Raw genomic sequence first — 17,020 nt, forward strand, 5'->3', positions numbered from 1 at the left:
AAAAACTCAATTGGCTAAAAATTATAATAGATACGGTTATCCTATCATTTTAAATTAAACTCCTCCCCTCAGTCAAGCCGTAAATAGCTGCGATGAAAAAACTGACAGTTGAAACGTCAAGAGTGACGTCTGGCGAAACGTCACTTTGGGACGAAGCTGGACTGGAAGATTCGGCGCGAAAGAAACACGATACGGTGACGAGAGAAGCACATCTCCCGGGAACTTAAACCATCGACGGCAACTACATGAAAACACACTACAGCCGGCTTACATTTTATCTTGGCCGGTGTCCCAATTTTATGACATGGTGTTTGGCGCTCGTCGGGTAAATATTTGCAATGGCAGATAGGACATGGGAAAGACACCTAACTTGAAGGTGGGACAAGCATTTCGATTGGATCCGGATTCAAAGTTAAGAAAACTCCGACACGAAGGAGGGGGGCTTCCACATTGTCGGATTCGAGGATCACCTGAGTACTTTTAACAGCAAATGTTATGTTATTCCAAAACGAGATAAATGTAGTCGCTCCAATAAAGCAAGAGTGCATTCACTTATTCATTCACAAAGATCCTCAACAATTCATCAAAAAGGTGTTCGGCATGGGGTGCGGAGGGTGAAATCAATACTCAAGACATTGCAATTTGAAGTCGCGTTCTCCAAGATAATATTAATCCGTCGAACGAGCGAGGGAGTTGAAAACTCGACGTTGATGGCTGCATATTATAAAACATTCTTTTACATACAAATATAGAGCACACAGACAAAACAGGCAAGAGGGAGTGAGCACTCACCTTCGTTGAAGGTGTAGACGCCGCTGGCTCCGCCGACCGCCGCCCCCTTCCTTATTCCGTCGGTCACCGCGGCCCCGCCCCTCCGTCCGCCGCCGAAAGGCCCCCGGCCGGCCCTCGCGCCGCCCCTGTAGGGGGCGTGGTGCTGGGCAGTCGAAGAAGACGCAGGTGCCGCCGTGGCCTGCCTGGGGCCCCCGTTCTGCTGCTGCAACTGCGGGGAGGCGGCCCCATCGGACCCGCCCCCCTTGGCCCTCTCTCGGCCCCCCAGGGCTGTGGAAGGGGGGCAGTCGCCCTCCTCGCAGCACTCCTCCTCCTCACCCTCCTCCCCTGTGGACGAACAAAGGCGGTACTGCCTCAGCAGGAGAGCGTGGTGCGCCGAGCCGATGACGTACGTCACCCGCCGCCGGCGCCGCCACTGCATCTTCGGCGGCCTGCGCTCACGAGAGGTGCCCGCGGGCCGCTCTGCCTATGCCTCCTCGTTTATCGAACCGCCACCCCTCGCTCCGCTCTCGTTTCCCGCTCGCGATGCGGTGCCGCTGGAGGCCCGAGAGGGAATGTGGGAGCTTCGGGAGGTTGCCGCCAGGCAGGCGCTGCGGTGCGCTCCCGCGCCTGCGCCCTCTTCGGAGGGTCGGGAGGGGAGGGTGGCAGGAAGGGGAGGGGGAGGTGGGGTGGGATTTCAGGGACGTGATGGGGGAACTTCTTTCTTTTTCATCCCCCTCCACTTCAAACGTTAAAAACCAGTGTTTTCAGACTTCAGAGAATATACATACATATTTACGCGATAAATATGCATGAGAACATTCGTGTCAAACAATTTTCCGAAGAAAATAATTTTCATTAAACTAAAAGCGGACGGATAGTTAACGCCACTCCAAATAATTTAAAGTGTCATGTTGAGGTATCCCCCTGCACTACTGATGCGCATTTTCATCAAACTGAAAAATAATCAAACGAGCATCCTCTTCCGTCGAATGGACATACAATTTAATCGGGACAAATTTTACGGAAGATTTTTCTGAATAATATTGGCGCGAAACGTGAGAACATATTCAGATTAATGAATTAAAAGAATTCACTTGAGATTCCCTGGAAAAATAACCTTTTTAAGAACATTGATTAACGTTACACGAGTTTCTACTCAAGGCAGCACATCGAGGTGCGGAACCATTGACAGGAGCGAGTCACATATTGAAACTCACGACTCATGTTTCAGTCGCCGGAGTCGCTCATTTGAACTGAATCACCTACTGACACCCGTCTACTACACATCATTGAAAAGAAAGAAAGAGTGTCGACTCACGAGAGCAGGGAATCTCACGACCCCCACCTACTTCCCCCCAAAAGCCTCGACTACAGTCGACCCTTCTGGGCCAAAACTATCTTTCATCAAAGTTCTAGCCTTTGATTAAAATTTTCAAAATTTTCATCGTTTAATGTAAATATATGTATTGCTGAAAATGAAGTAGCGACTCTTTTCCCTCTTCCAGAAAAGTGGTCGAATAAATATGTGATATAGTATATTTGAGTTGGGACGAGCAGAAAAAGGAAGGGCCACGAATTTCAATAAGCATTAATGTCATCCATTGGGATTTAATCCCAAATTCTAAGGCTAACAAATTATTTTGGATAATCGCAATTAGGAAATGGACTAAGGCTCACTCACCCCATTGCTTGGGATATTAATGAACTTCTTATCATTAGTTTATCTTCTAAATAGTCTTAATTTGTCATATTCTTAACATCTGACATCCGCTAGGATTAGGAGGCAAAGATTGTCAGAACGTTAGCCATTCTCGTACAAATATGCATAGTAGCACACCTTTCAGAGATAACCATAAGCGCAGTACCCTTCTACATTCATTACTCATTGCATTCAATCTGCCTCATTCCTCCTACGAAATACGTGCTCTGTGCAATAAATGCGCGAACTGGTGCAATTTGGCGGCCATGACGTGGACTATAGCCCCAACCACTAGTGGCGCTAGTTGTCTGAGACCCAATGAACCTTCTGTGCCTGGCGGATCGTCGAGCTGTGCGCATTGTGCCAGTTATGTTCGTTTCTGTTGTCCTTGTTTTTACTGTTTGTCGAAAATTGAAATTGACGAAATCACGGGGCAACGAATCAGCATCAAGTTTTATTGGTGAAGTGCGGTAAAATTTATCCAGAAATTACTGAAATATTGACAGCCGTTTACGGCAATAATGGCCTGAAGAAGTGAAGTTTTCAAGTTGATTAAGCGTTTCAAAGATGGCCGACAAGACGCCACGGATGATGCAAGGCCGGGACGACCTTCAACCACCCGTGTTGACGACAACATTGATCGTGTGTGTGGGTCCCTTGTCCTTCTTGCCGATCGTCGAAAAGCTGTCCGAATGATAGCTGATGAACTGAATGGAGGAATATCAACGGTACACACTATTTTAACCGAACATAATGGATGGATCCTTCACCATGACGACAATGCACCTGCACATTCAGCATTGATTGCTCGCCTGTTTCTGGCAAAAAATTCAATCGCCATCCTTGATACATCTACATCTACATCAATACCCTGCAAGCCACCAAAAAGGTGTGTGGCAGTGTGGAGTTTTTAACCGCGATAAACACTCCTCCTCCGGCTCTATTCTGTCTGTCGTTTCTATAAACTGTGAAGGACTTGGGAAATATTTCGCTGTCTGCGATATGCCTGATAATCCTCCTTATTCGCCAGACCTCGCCCCTGCGACTTTTTCATATTCCCAAAATGCAAAAATGTGATGAAGGGACATCACTGGGAAGGTGTGGACACAATAAATCAAGAAACGCCGAGAAAACTAAAAAGCGTAACTGCCGAGGACTTCCAAGGGTCTTTAAAGAGTGGAAAAGAAGATGGAATAACATAGCAGAGCATGGAGAGAAATTTTGAAGGGGGCAAAATCGATGTGGACTAAACTTTGCAAAATTAAGTTCTTATGGCCTCAGTTCGCGTATTTATTGGACACGTATAGAACGTATGTACTGGACAAGTTTTGAGATTGCGACATCAATTTTCCACGGGAGAGTTTATCCTAATATAAAAATCACAAATGCAACACGACCAGGAAACAATTTCTCTGATCCATTGGAAGGTTTTAAAAACAAAGCCTACCTGCGGCCCTCACACAGTCTTCCACGCCTTGATTGAAAAAGCAAATCCAGTAGCCCTGATTAATCAGCCTCATTGACAGTTTCCTTTAATCAATTCCGGAGTGATATCAATACCAAACCCCATACACATTACTTCCAATATGCCAACTCCCAGATGATTGAGAGTTAATATTTCGCTTGCCCACCGCCTCTCCTCTCTCCGGTAAACTTAAACTCCGCTAACATGATCCGATTTCGATATATTGAAATAAATCACCACTCTAGCACTCTTGCCAATTTTGTCTTCGTTCATGTTCACAGGTGCAAATGTTCTCTCAAATGAGCTTTATTAAAAATAGATATTAATGCGTAATACCGAAAATTCTCAAATTTGAAAAAATAATGCCAATACTTTCGAATGAGCAAGTTGAATGGCTGGAGAGCGCATGACACCAACCTCGATCACTTTACGTTGCCAACCTTATCTTCGTCGATGATGGCGCATAAACGCCCACAAACATATTACTCGTTCAATTTTAAACGCTACAACAAATTTCCAATACCGCTTGTAGGATACTATTTCCTAAATGAAAACAATATATTTTAACCACTTAAATGACCATAACCCAATCTTCCTAGCTTGGATGCGTACGCTCAAAAATTTTGTAGATATATCTTAGTCTATATAATATATCTGTTTCATATTGTCTTGTATGCATCACTTATAAAAGCGGTAATTTCAAAGTGTAAAATTATTATTCACCTTGACCAGGATTCGAGTCTCAATCCCTCGATTTCCGGTCGAGTGCTTTCACCAGTCAAAATACCGAGGCGTCGTCCTCCGGCAGTGAGAATGAATGCCTTGGGACGTGAAAGAGACGAGACGTGACGAAGTAATACCCCCACACACACACACTATTGGTTGGTGAATTGCTCTGGTGATTGGTTAAGTGCACTCGACCAGAAGTGGAGTGCTCCGGGTTTGAATCCCAGGAGAGACGAATGATTTTTTTTTTCAACTTTGGAATTTCTACATTTCCGAGGAAATTAGTGAATGACTCCGAGTAAAAGTAACTGTCGCGGCATCTCCCGCAATTACTTGCATACAGCACTTTAAAACTGGAAACACAGCTTTGTGTAGGAATTTTCTAAATAACAATTTTTGAAAACTACGTAAATGCAATTTTCCTCGTCTGAAAAAGAGTACCACTTGCCTTAACACCGACTTTTTTCCACTTTTTTGTTGGTACCTGCTCGTATGTGCAAGATCGCTAACTTCATGTTTTGCTACATGCGCCTCTACATGTTTACAATGTTTCCGTCGGCAATTTACGAAATAAGTACAATGTATTAAGCAATATACGTAATACTTCTTTACATTCAAATCTTAACAATTTACAAAACGAAAGGCAGCTTTAGGGGCTTCGCGGAGAGTCAAGCCCGAGTCTCCCAAGGACCATTCAGGCGACGAGAACCCTACCGCCCTCCCTCGTATCTCGAGAACCCTCACCGCGGGAGAGAGAGAAGGATGGCGCGGGGCTCCAGATAAACACCACCGATCAAAGTTTCACCTTCTCGCAAACCGCACTTCCACCTCAGCAATGTTTCTTTCTTCAATGCCATGCGTTTCTTATGTACAATGACCGGTAGAGGCGGGACTTCACTCACCAGGACGGTTTATTCTTGCCCGCTTGGGCAGTCAATGAACTTTTGTACAACGGAATTCGATTCACTCCGCGAGTCAACTTCGACCCGACCCATTTGACTGCCTTCTCTCCCTTCAAGTTCGGACCGCGAAATCATTCGCCCCCCCCCACCCGCCTACGAGAATGGGGCCCCGTTGGCAGGACCAATTAGTGGGGAGGAACACAAATTTATCTCTGCGCGACCGCGATGATGACGATGACCTCGAGGCCGCAACCTAGGTCAACGCCTGACTCCTTCTCCGCCTGACCAACCCCATCTTCGCCCCTCCTCCACACCCCATCGGAAAAGAAGCATATACATATATATACGGGTGTGTCTATAAATACCTATTTGCCTGTATGTCAGTGCGTAATTGATATACATACATATATATACATACATATATATATACATATATATATATATACATATATATATATATATATATATATATATATATATATGCATATATTATATATATATATAATATATATATATAACATACATATATACGTATATACATGTATATATAATTGTATATACATATATATATAATTATATATATATATATATATATATAATTATACATGTGGGTCGCGGCGATCCAGGGGGTAGAGCGTTGGACTGCTGACCGAAGGGGTCCGGGTTCGATTCCCGGGCAAGGCACTCTGTGCACCTGCAGCTCCACCCAAGCTATGTGATTTTACGGGTACCAGATCTTCCTGGGAAACCATATCCGGCACAGGGAAAGGAACTGCCCCCTCTACCCTGATGTGTGAATTTCACATGTCGACGGACTTAGTACTTCTGGGTGAACTCTGCCATCACCTACCAAACCGACTTGCGGCATCAAAAGGTACAAATTTGCTACCCGTGGAATTTAAACATAACGAGCCGTGGAGAAAAGCCACGAGCAGATATCACCATATTCCAAGTGGCGTTTTGACAATTTTTTCAATGCATAAAGAATCATCGGGGTCGTGTGTGGTGGCAGCAAAGAAACAGCACAATTTTCGCACAACCGACGAGAAAATACTTGCTCCACCGCACCAAAACAAGGGAATAAAATGCCAATTGTACCGCAAACCGATTGGGGATAAGAATAACATGGTCCTCGGAAAACAGAAATTTCCCGAGAAATAAGAATTTTTCAGGCGGACTATAAATAAACCATTTCCGACCCACCTAGGGAGAAGGCGCGCGCGCGCGTAAGGATCGCCCGCGAAGAGATGACGCCGCGTTCGGAACGGGGAGGGGTTTCATCATGTCAAAGGGGGATGATGCTCCCGAGAACCTGACCTGCCTCTCTCCCGGCAATCCCTCCTCCTCTCGTCCGCCACTCCTCCTTTTGCCCTCGGCGGTGGTCCCGCACCGTCTGGCCCCGCGGAGAGGGGGGGGGTGACCCCGTCGACGGACACTGGAGCAGAGGCGGGCGGTGTGTTGTTTTACTTCTCCCTCTCCGCTCATTCTCACAACCCCCCTCCCCCCCCACATTCTGCCGCGAATGAATAAGAAGACAACGGGGCAAATAGCCAGAAACACAGGAAAGACGTCTCGTGGAGGGGGTGTTTCGGGAGGGCGAGAAAGAGCCGCCCGCCCAATTCTTATCTCATCCCCGAAGGTGTGGGGGGGGGGGGGGGAGAAAGGACCAGGGCCGTCCAAGGAACACTCCCTCCCCCATTGGCAAACGGCGTTCCGCGCCCTCCCACACACGACAGTGAAATGGCTCCAAGCCCAGGAAACAGGATTGAAATATCACTTTTTTCACGGCTAAGAGTGAGTGAGAGGGAAAGCCGAAGAGCCAGACTTGGACCCGGGCGAATGCGTCCACATTCTCCCCCTCATCAACGTGATTGCGATTGCGCGGTAGCAATCACCGGGATCGCCAGGAGTGAATGTTGTGCGGTTTCCCCCCGACTCTGCCGCCCTGGGGTGACCCCCCCCCCCCCCCTCGGTGTGCGTAACACGTCCGATATTTTAAAGGGGAAGATAATGAAATATTTGAGGAACAGCGCGGTGGGGGGTGGTTTGGCTGGGGAGATGAATGCAGGGGAAATGAGCGCGGGCCGGAAACGCGGCCCCACACGACTGCGGGAGTGGGGGGGGGGCAGAGGCTGTTGCTGCTGCCTTCTCTAGGCCCACACACCCTCCCGACCCCCTTTCCCTCTCGCCACCCCTTCCCTTGTACCATAGACCGGATGCCTTCATTCCTCGGAGAGGAGGGGCAGACCTGGGGCGGGGACGCGGAACGGGGGACCGAACCAGGGGGTCGCGATATTCCAGAACTGATTATTTTCGCAAGCGCCTGTCGTGTGGAGTGAAGGGTTGAGAGGGGAGGCGGATAGACGTCGAGATTGGTCGGTTTTGTGGGAAACGGTGAGAGAATGCGTAGCCTGTAATACGTGGTCTGCCCGAAAAATACGCGAAATGGTCAATCTGGCGACCATGATGAACCTAATTTTGGAAAATCAACAGTGCATACTATTTTATCTGAACATTTGGGTTCAAGAGAAATCCGTGCGAAAATCGTGCCCTAGCTGCATTGATTGTTCGCCAGTTTCTGGCAAAAAAATCAATCGCCATCCTAGATCATCCTCCTTATTCTCTAGATGTCACGCCCTGCGACTCTTTCCTATTCCGAAACTGCAGAAATAAGATGAGGGGACATCACATTGGGAAGATGCGGAAGAGAAAATAAATAAAGAAAGGACAAGAGGAATAAAAAGCCTAACTGCCAAGAGGACTTCAAAGGGTGCTTTAAACAGTGGAAGAGAAGATGGAATGAGTGCAGAGCAACGAATGTAGAGAACATTGAAGGGGACAAAATTGATGTAGACTACATTTTGCCAAATAAAGTTTTTGTGGCCTCAGTTCGCGTATTAGGGTAGTATCTTCTTCCTCATTCAGTAGAGCACTTAAAAAATACATTATTGATACGCGTGTTATTAACTAGATTGAATGAAGCAAATTCTGTCTACCAAAGATTTTTCCTGTTGATATTGTCGAATAACTTTACACCAGTTGGCACAAATAATACGCCGGCAAAAAATCCTACCGGGTATGAAATTGAAATTAGCACATGAAATTTGAAATTGATTGCGGGAAATGTTTTCGAGCAAATGCACTTATTTTGCACCAGCGAAGAGAATAGCAGACGTCGCATCGCTCAGAAATTACTTTTTTACTACAAGTCAGAACTGCCGTAATTACAATGTAGAGAGTGTTAATAGTTTTAAAGGTATACTAAAAAGTATATAGGTTTGATTTAAATATTCAGAGCATCGTCGGGTTGAACCTAGGTTCAAAATGGAAACGTGATGAGAACGAAAATAATTCGAAAAAAGTTCGATCTACATACTATTGATGAAAAGCGAATACTCTTAACGCCATACATTACCATATGAGCAATGCTTCAACTCCCCACAGCAGCACTTGTCTTCCAAATACCGTCATTCTGTCCGCCATGACCATTCTTCAATCCGCACTCTGCCTCGCCTGAGACCCGTTACGTACATTCTCACTCTTCTACATACTATCAGAGCATCATCCTTCGACATTAAACTTCAATCATTAATCAGTTATTCCAAGTAATCTCATCCACATTCACCAGTCTTGCTCTCTTCAAATTTCTTCCAACAACCCATCCTTTCCCCCTCATCCACCTCTTCTTTCGTTTTCCTTCTTCTTCCCTTTATTTCCTCCAATACTCCACAATCACATCAAATCAAATTCCCTCCAATCTATTCTCCTCATTTGGTCCACGCTACTAAGTTTCCATGCCGTCCAATTATAGTGTCCGCATTAATGTTTTCACCCGTCTTTTCTGGGCATCATTGCTCAAGGTTCCCGCTGTAAATTCCCTCTCCTTTTATTAGCTCCGTCGCCCAACGCACTTCTTCTTTTAATTTCCTAAGTACGTCCCTCATTTTCATGTCTTAAGCACTCTCCAGGTAAGTGTAATGTTCAACCTGCTCTAAATGCATGGCCTCTAACTTAGGGAGCAATGGGGAATGGGGTGGGGGGAATGGGCGCGGGGGTGAATAATGGATACGTGTTCCCCGGAGGAAGGAGCGCTGGGGAAAGAGAAGAAAGCGCGCGGGGGAGGGGTCGTATTGTATGATGGTGGGGGGGGGGAAGGAGGGGCATGGAAATAAAACACTGCGAGCTTAAACGCGATGCCATTGTGTCGCCGCTAATGAGGTTACGCTTCCAGCCGCTCTTTTTTTCACATCCTCCCGTATTCCTCCGCCAGGGGGTCGACCTTCGCGTGGGTCGGAGGGAGGCGCTGCTTGCTGTTCCACGGTATTTGACGAGAAAATAAACCGTTACGTGCCGGTAATTTGCGCCGGCGGGGAGGGAAACAACGCGGTTCCGGCCGGCAATGGTGCGCGATGCTTGCTCGGAATGAATGTCCACGGAAAGGACGAATAGGACAATGCACAACGAGCACAGAAAGCAAATAAACCATCAGCGAAGTGAAAAGTGCATGAGAAATTGGTCAATCTCTCTCTGGAATGGTGTAACGAAGATTACGGTATCAAATACACTGCCGATAAAAACAAAAGGGCTCACGCATATCAGTAACCGTATCGTTTATTTCCAATAAACTTGATTTGTTTAATAAATAATTTCCATACATTTCTGGTTAAAGGAATGTTTTTCATGGACCCAGGGAGATAAAGCACTGCGCAACTATACACGGCAGCAAGTACCCAATCACACTGTGCGCACCTGAGTATTTAAACTCTAAAAGCTCCATCAACTCCCTCCAAAATTCCTATTCTCCTTCCCTCCCACTGCTTCGTTTTCCCATTACACTCTCTCTCCCCTTTCTATACGCCACACCGTAGGCATTCAACAATCACCAATCGATATCCCCCCGCATCTATTTTAACGTAAGAGTGAAACCAGGTAAGCACTGTATTGCATACAATTTCATACATTACTCATTCAGTTTTTATCAACGTAATTTCACCCACGCAACACTTAAGATAATTAAATCGAAATGTAATGAATGAAGAAAAATTTCACTGACTGCAATTTACTCTTTTAATTGACCTAGAAACTTGGCAGCCCAACACTCCCATGCATTGCAACAAACCCTTCCTCAACGCAGCATAACTTTTCATGAACTTCCAGTCATCACATCCCCAAAGTGCCCGGCGCCCAATGCTCTCTCCCCGCCTTGCATCGACACACTGCATCATCCCCTATGCATCACAGACTTTAAAATTCCACGGATACTAAATACGCCCTTCATTCAATTCTAAGCTGATAACACATAAAATAATCAGCAAAGCATATTGCATACGATATAAAACAGTAATCTAACTTTATCCAATTAAAGTGGCTCAAAATCCACTTTATTGCATTAAAAACACTTTCTCATGCAGAAGAAAACAAATCGACGGAAACCGAAAAGCTGAAAGTCGAATAAGAAAAGAGAAGAATAGTCTACACTGCCAGGTTTCATTTTAAAAGTGCCGGTACACAACGAAAACAGAAACTGGCAAAGAGTTCTCGGTATGCAGACCGCAATTCAGACCGCTGCTCGTTGGCTCGAGAGAGGAAGAAGGGAGAAACACGACGGCGGCTAACAATTCTTCAAGAGTGGGGGGGGGAGGGGAGGAGAGGAGAGGCTGGAATCCAAACTGCCGCCTTAATGAAAGGTGCTCGAGATGCAATTACACGTGCTTGCGAGAAAAATAGAATGGGCGCGGAATGTTTTCAAAAAAATTCTCATTTTTTTGGACGCGTTCCCTATTGCCAGGAGCGGGAAGGAAATTAAAGAAACTCACCGTGGAGGCCTCTTAGCAGGGTATACTAACTAAAGATAGGCTTGAGATGAGGGGGACTGATGATCGCGGGCCGGTGTCGAAACCCATTCGTCATTAGGAGACCACGCGACCCCTAGGATCTATTTTCGACGCCCGAAGAGGCGCTGTCAGCGGAGGGAAACGCACTTAGCCGGAGCGAGCGGGAGGGAGGGAGGGATGCAGTCGTCTGGAGACTGAAACTGGGTTGACGCGGCTCGGGATCCGACGACAATGAGTGTCAACCAACACTCGAACGTTACCCACGGCGCCGAGGACATAGGCCCATCCCTCCCACTGCGCAGCCGGAAGCGAGCGAAGGGGCCACGGCTGAAGATTGCCGCTGCGGCAAATGATCGCGTGCAGGGCGTAGAGGAGCTATAACTGGGGAATGCTGTTATGATAAACCTAGTAGCGCATCCAAAATATTAGAGGTGCTATGCTGGGAATCACACAATGAAGCGAAGGTTAAATGACAATATTGAAGCTCTTGTGTAAATTGGAAGGACGTCTCTTTGGCGGTGATGATGTCGAAAATGTATCATTACCCCATCGTGTGAAGGCAGGAGAGGTCATGTCAATAAAATTAGAGAGATTAAGTGTAGGCAGATAGACAAGATGTCATTTTTTCAACGAACGATAAGGGATGAAAAAACGAGTAAAATAACGTATGCCCGACTGCGCTAAAAGAAAAATGTGTTTCGGGTCTAGGGTAGTCCGGTATGTAATCATCCCCTGCCACACACCCTAATACCGGCTATAAGGGTACTAAATAAATCTAATAAAACTATAATTAAATCCTCCATATCCTCAGGACTGAGACACATTAGCATCAAGGTAACTTTCCATCAGATGAAACATGCATACTTGAGAGAAACTGATGGGTCAAGCAGAGAAAGAAATGATGTCAAGCAGACCAATGCTCTAGCTCATAAAAGTAATCCAGAAAATAAAATTTCATCGCATCGAGTGAGGAATTGCCTCTCCTTCTTCAAGCGAACACTGTCATACAGAATTCACACACAAATCTTTCAAAGAATTCGGTTTCATCGTCAACCGAAAAGGATGAATGGGATGATAATTGTCCACCTCTTACAGCTATCAAACTGCTCTGAAATTTCACCAAATGAAATTTCAAATTTTTAGTTTTCTCATTTAAATCCCTTGCCAACCACCGCTAGGGTATGGGGCAGGGGGTGAATTCACCCCAGACTAATTCTTACCCTCAAATGACCCGTTGGGCAAATCAACCGAGCGTCGCCCGTCAGGCATTGTCCGACCGATTGGACTTCTGATCCATTACCGTTCGTGGAAAAATTGACATCTTAAATCTAATTGTTCTACACTTAATCTCTCTAAGTTTATTGACATGATCCCTCCTACCGTATTGCGATGGGGGCAATCATATTCAGCATCACCACTAAAGACACGCCCTTCCAATTAGTGCAAGAGATCAAATCTGGATCTTTAACCTTCGCTCCATTGAGTGATTCCCAGCCTAGCTGCTCCAATATTTTGGATGCGCTCCCAAGTCTATCATAACATCGTTTTACAAATCTAGCTCCTCTACGCTGAACGCGATCCTATTCGGCAATTAATTAATCCAACGTCATGAGGATCCCATTAATACTATAAACATATTCAAAATGAGGTCTAACCATCGACAGATGGCATTTCTCTTTGACCTTTTCATCACATTTACCCAGTACTCTTTTATTAAGTCCTAATTTTTTGGTAAATTGACCGCATATTCCCTGTATGTGTTTCACACTGGAGAGGTCAAGAGTGAGGGTAACGCCTAGGTATTTAATCGAGTCTAAACATTTCATTTCGGTGTTCCTGATACAGTAAGCGATCGGGAGGGAATTTTTCTTTTTCCAAAAATGTATTACTAAGCACCTTTTTAAATTTTAACTCTAATTAACAAGTGTCGTACCGGTGTTGTATAGTAATAAGTCATCTGACAAAGCTGCCCTGTTCTCAGGATCACAGACATCACGGTAAACAACTGCATCATCGGCAAATAAACGTATCTTACTAGTGGCCACGGAGTCAGTGTCGTTAAGGTAAAGTAGGAATAAAAGAGGTCCGATGACACTTCCCTGGGGAACACCCGAAATAACTTCTACTGGCAGTGAATTCTTCTCGGGATTTCATCCGGGTAATCTCCTCCATCTCCATCGCTGCCGACGTTTCGATGAAATCCTTTTCCATCGTCATCAGGGCCGATGACTTCTACTGCATTAGAGCTAACTCATCTATCACTACTCTTTGTACGCGACCATTCAAAAAGTCTTTAACCCAACCCGGATATTTATATCTATGCCATATGCTTCTAGCTTTACGAGTAGTTTACCATGAGGTACTTCGTCGAAGGCTTTCTTTTAATCTAGAAATATAACGTACACTGGCTCTTTCACGAAGTAAACATACCAAGAAATGAAAACGAGACAGCCGAGACCGTAAACTTGATTAGCACCAGGTTTTTAAGAATATCATGAGCAAAGAGCGCGTGTTGTGTCTCGCAGGATCTATCTTTTCGGAAACCGTGCTGATTTTTCATCAATAACTCCTGATTATCGAAGTGTCTCACGATCGAACTAGAAACTGTTCCATAACCTTGCACGAAATGGATGTGAGAGGGAATAAGACTGTGATTGCTCGGTTTCTCTTTGTCTCTGTCTTTTAATATTGGTATTACGTTAACCGTTTTCCAATCTCCGGGAGCCTTGTGATCTACCAACGACTTCTTCAATATTATTTCTAGTTACGGCGCAATTTCTGAAGCTCGATCTTTAAATATACGAGCGGGTATATCAGCGGGCCCGGAGGATTTATTAATCTTAATATTTTTCAGCAAACGTTCTATTCCATTTTATGAGATTACAATTTTGGACATCGGCACAATTTGGTAACCTATCGGAAATATTCGGTGATATATAGTTGAAGATGCTTTTGAAGAAGGAATTTAATAATTTAGCCTTTTCCAAACTGCTGGCAACTCTTTCGCCTTTACCATTTTGGAGTGAATTAACAGCTGACTTAATTCCTTGAAGCTCTCTGACGTACGACCAAAATTCTTTCGGATTCTCGTTCCAATTTTTCGGTAATCTTTTCTATTTGAAATCGCTTAATGATTTCCGACATTCATTTTTGGCATTCGTCCTAGATATCTTACAACCATAAGTGATTCAATTCTTTGGTCGCTAGAGAAATCATGCCTAATCTTTTTCATTTTGGCATGAGATAGCCTTTAACGTCGCAATGCCTTCCTAACATCCTCGTCCTACCATCTAGACAACGTATTATCTTTTATAAATTTAATGGGAACTAATTTGTTAACAACTGAGCCCGTGATCTCAAGGAAGTGATTCCACGAATCCTCAGTATTTCGGTGACTACTATTTTTCTTAAAGGTTGCAAATTGACTCTGTAGCACGCGAATGAAAGCGATGTTAACATTATTCGACGATCTCCTTTGACAATGGAAGCTCCAGTGTCAAGTTTTATTTCTTTAAGAGCGATGACTTCACATCCGGGTAGCAATTTGAAAATATTTCTTTTCAAATTGATTGTCTACATCTATAAACATTTAAATATATCTTCTAAGAGTGCTATAGGAAAGAAACAGCATTCCAAACGCCTCCCAAAGCGCCACATTACTCGACCGACCATTGTTTCAAACGAAAGTAATCTTTCAATGCAACATCGCGTGTTTGCCTCTTACCATTTCCGAACTGAACAGTTTATTTTCCAATTGCAACGGCTTACACCGAAACATTACTTGAGTGAAATCAACGAATTCCGCACCAAATATAAAGCGCCCACGAAGTAAATGTTTTTAAAATAAAATCAAATTAAAATTACTCGCGATCAATTAACGGGGAGGAACTCTAGTTTGAATTGTCGTCGTGAATTAATGTTAGCCCAAATTACTCTCATCGTATTGCCTTAGAGCCACCTTCCTATTCCACGCCTTCCTCATCTAAATGATTGGCAACCACTGTCAAATCAGCGGTTGATTATTTATTAACTTGACAACGAACCCTTTACAATCCATGATCATGTACGAGGGTCATCCGGAAAGTAGTACCCGTTCGTGAAATAAAGACACAAAAGTAAATATTAACAAACATAAAAAATTTTATTTGAAAGAGGATACTTTAAACTACTTCTCAACATAATCTCCAAGCAAATTAAGGCATTTGTCATAACGTGTGACAAGTTTCTGTATTCCTGCTGCATAGTCCTTCGCCGCCAGCTCATTGAGATACGCGAGGGACCCATCTTGCACAAATTTTTGCATAATGCAGATGGTGTTTAACAATTTCATGAACAATTGTTCGAGAAACATTGGGAAAATGCTCACAGATGTCATCAATTGTGACGCGCCGATCGTTCCTCACGAATTCGTCAACTGAGCTCACCAGTTGGTCTGTAATGACAGACGGTCTCCCCGAACGCTCATCGTCGTGTGTGTTCCCCCTCCCCATGTTGAAGTTGCGACACCACCGCCGAACAGACGACTCGTCCATTACATTGTCTCCATACACCTCCTTTAATTGGCGATGAATATCACATGGGCGAACGTTTCTTGCATTGAGGAATTTAATCACTGCCCTCACTTCACAACTGGCGGCGTTCTCAATTTTTTTAAACATTGTAAACAATCACAGAAACAACACAGGCAATGCTAGCGTCACGCAACTTGGCTCAGAGAAGGCAGACAAGCCACTGAAGCTATCTGACCTCGTCCAGCGGCTACTCGCGTCGTCAGCACTTCATGCGGCACGAACGGGTACTACTTTCCGTATGACCCTCGTACTTTCGACCACAATGCTGGACCACCGCGAGTGAATGCAGGTAGAACGCGAGAACGTAGGAAAGCGGCATCGTGAACATGTCGCAAGTGTGAATCAAGCCTAACCCTGTAAGCCGCCGCGAAGGCGGTTGCCAAGAGGGATTATTATTATATGTGCAATGGAGATAAGGCTCTCCTTCCGCGAGATAAGCCAGAGTTCATCAGCATCCGAGGTTGTTAGGTCACCAGTCATTACGGTAACCATTGCCACATCCTATCATTTTATTTCATGATATCTCGTATTGCAGTATCGCATGCTCCTTCGTTTAGCGGTCACCAGCTGCGCGAGGGAAAAAGGATTCTTCATAAACAGTAAATCGCTCTGTTAGGCAATCAATTTCTCTCCAAATCACTCTCCGCGGTCGCTCGCCTTGCAATGCAGTAAGCCACCATGTTGATGCATTCCCTTCCACTGCAATCGCTAAACTTCCTCATTTGCTAATCGTACCGTCACAGCCGTTCGTGCAATCTTCGTGCTTTCAGTGACTTGTAAACTGAGGATATACAATAAAGACGCAAAATAAAATCTACCCTTAATCGTCTCATTCTATTATTACCATTCTCTCCTCAATTGATGAACGCATATTTCTTTCTTGGCATTCATGTGTTCAGAGAGATTTAGTTAGCCCCAGGAGTATTCTTGAAAGTGATATGCATAAGGGAAGCTCGCAATTGACTACAAAACACAAATTAACATCGATTTTGAAGGCCAGACTATTTTAACTTCAGGCGAGGGGATTTCGTTCAATGCTTGCCCCGGGGAGA

General features: G+C 44.8%; 1 protein-coding gene across 1 annotated transcript in view; it reads right to left on the reverse strand.

Annotated features, from left to right (window-relative positions):
• LOC139695525 (uncharacterized) overlaps positions 1–17,020 on the reverse strand; it is a 452,837-nt gene that overhangs the window by 239,460 nt on the left and 196,357 nt on the right. The window contains exon 2 of the mRNA XM_071594355.1: positions 793–1,116. Coding sequence (XP_071450456.1) covers positions 793–1,116 — 324 coding nt within the window. The remainder of the gene's footprint in view (positions 1–792; positions 1,117–17,020) is intronic.

Source organism: Hetaerina americana, unplaced genomic scaffold (assembly GCF_022747635.1).
Source record: "Hetaerina americana unplaced genomic scaffold, ioHetAmer1.1.p SCAF_6, whole genome shotgun sequence".
NCBI classification, from domain to species: Eukaryota; Metazoa; Arthropoda; class Insecta; order Odonata; family Calopterygidae; genus Hetaerina; species Hetaerina americana.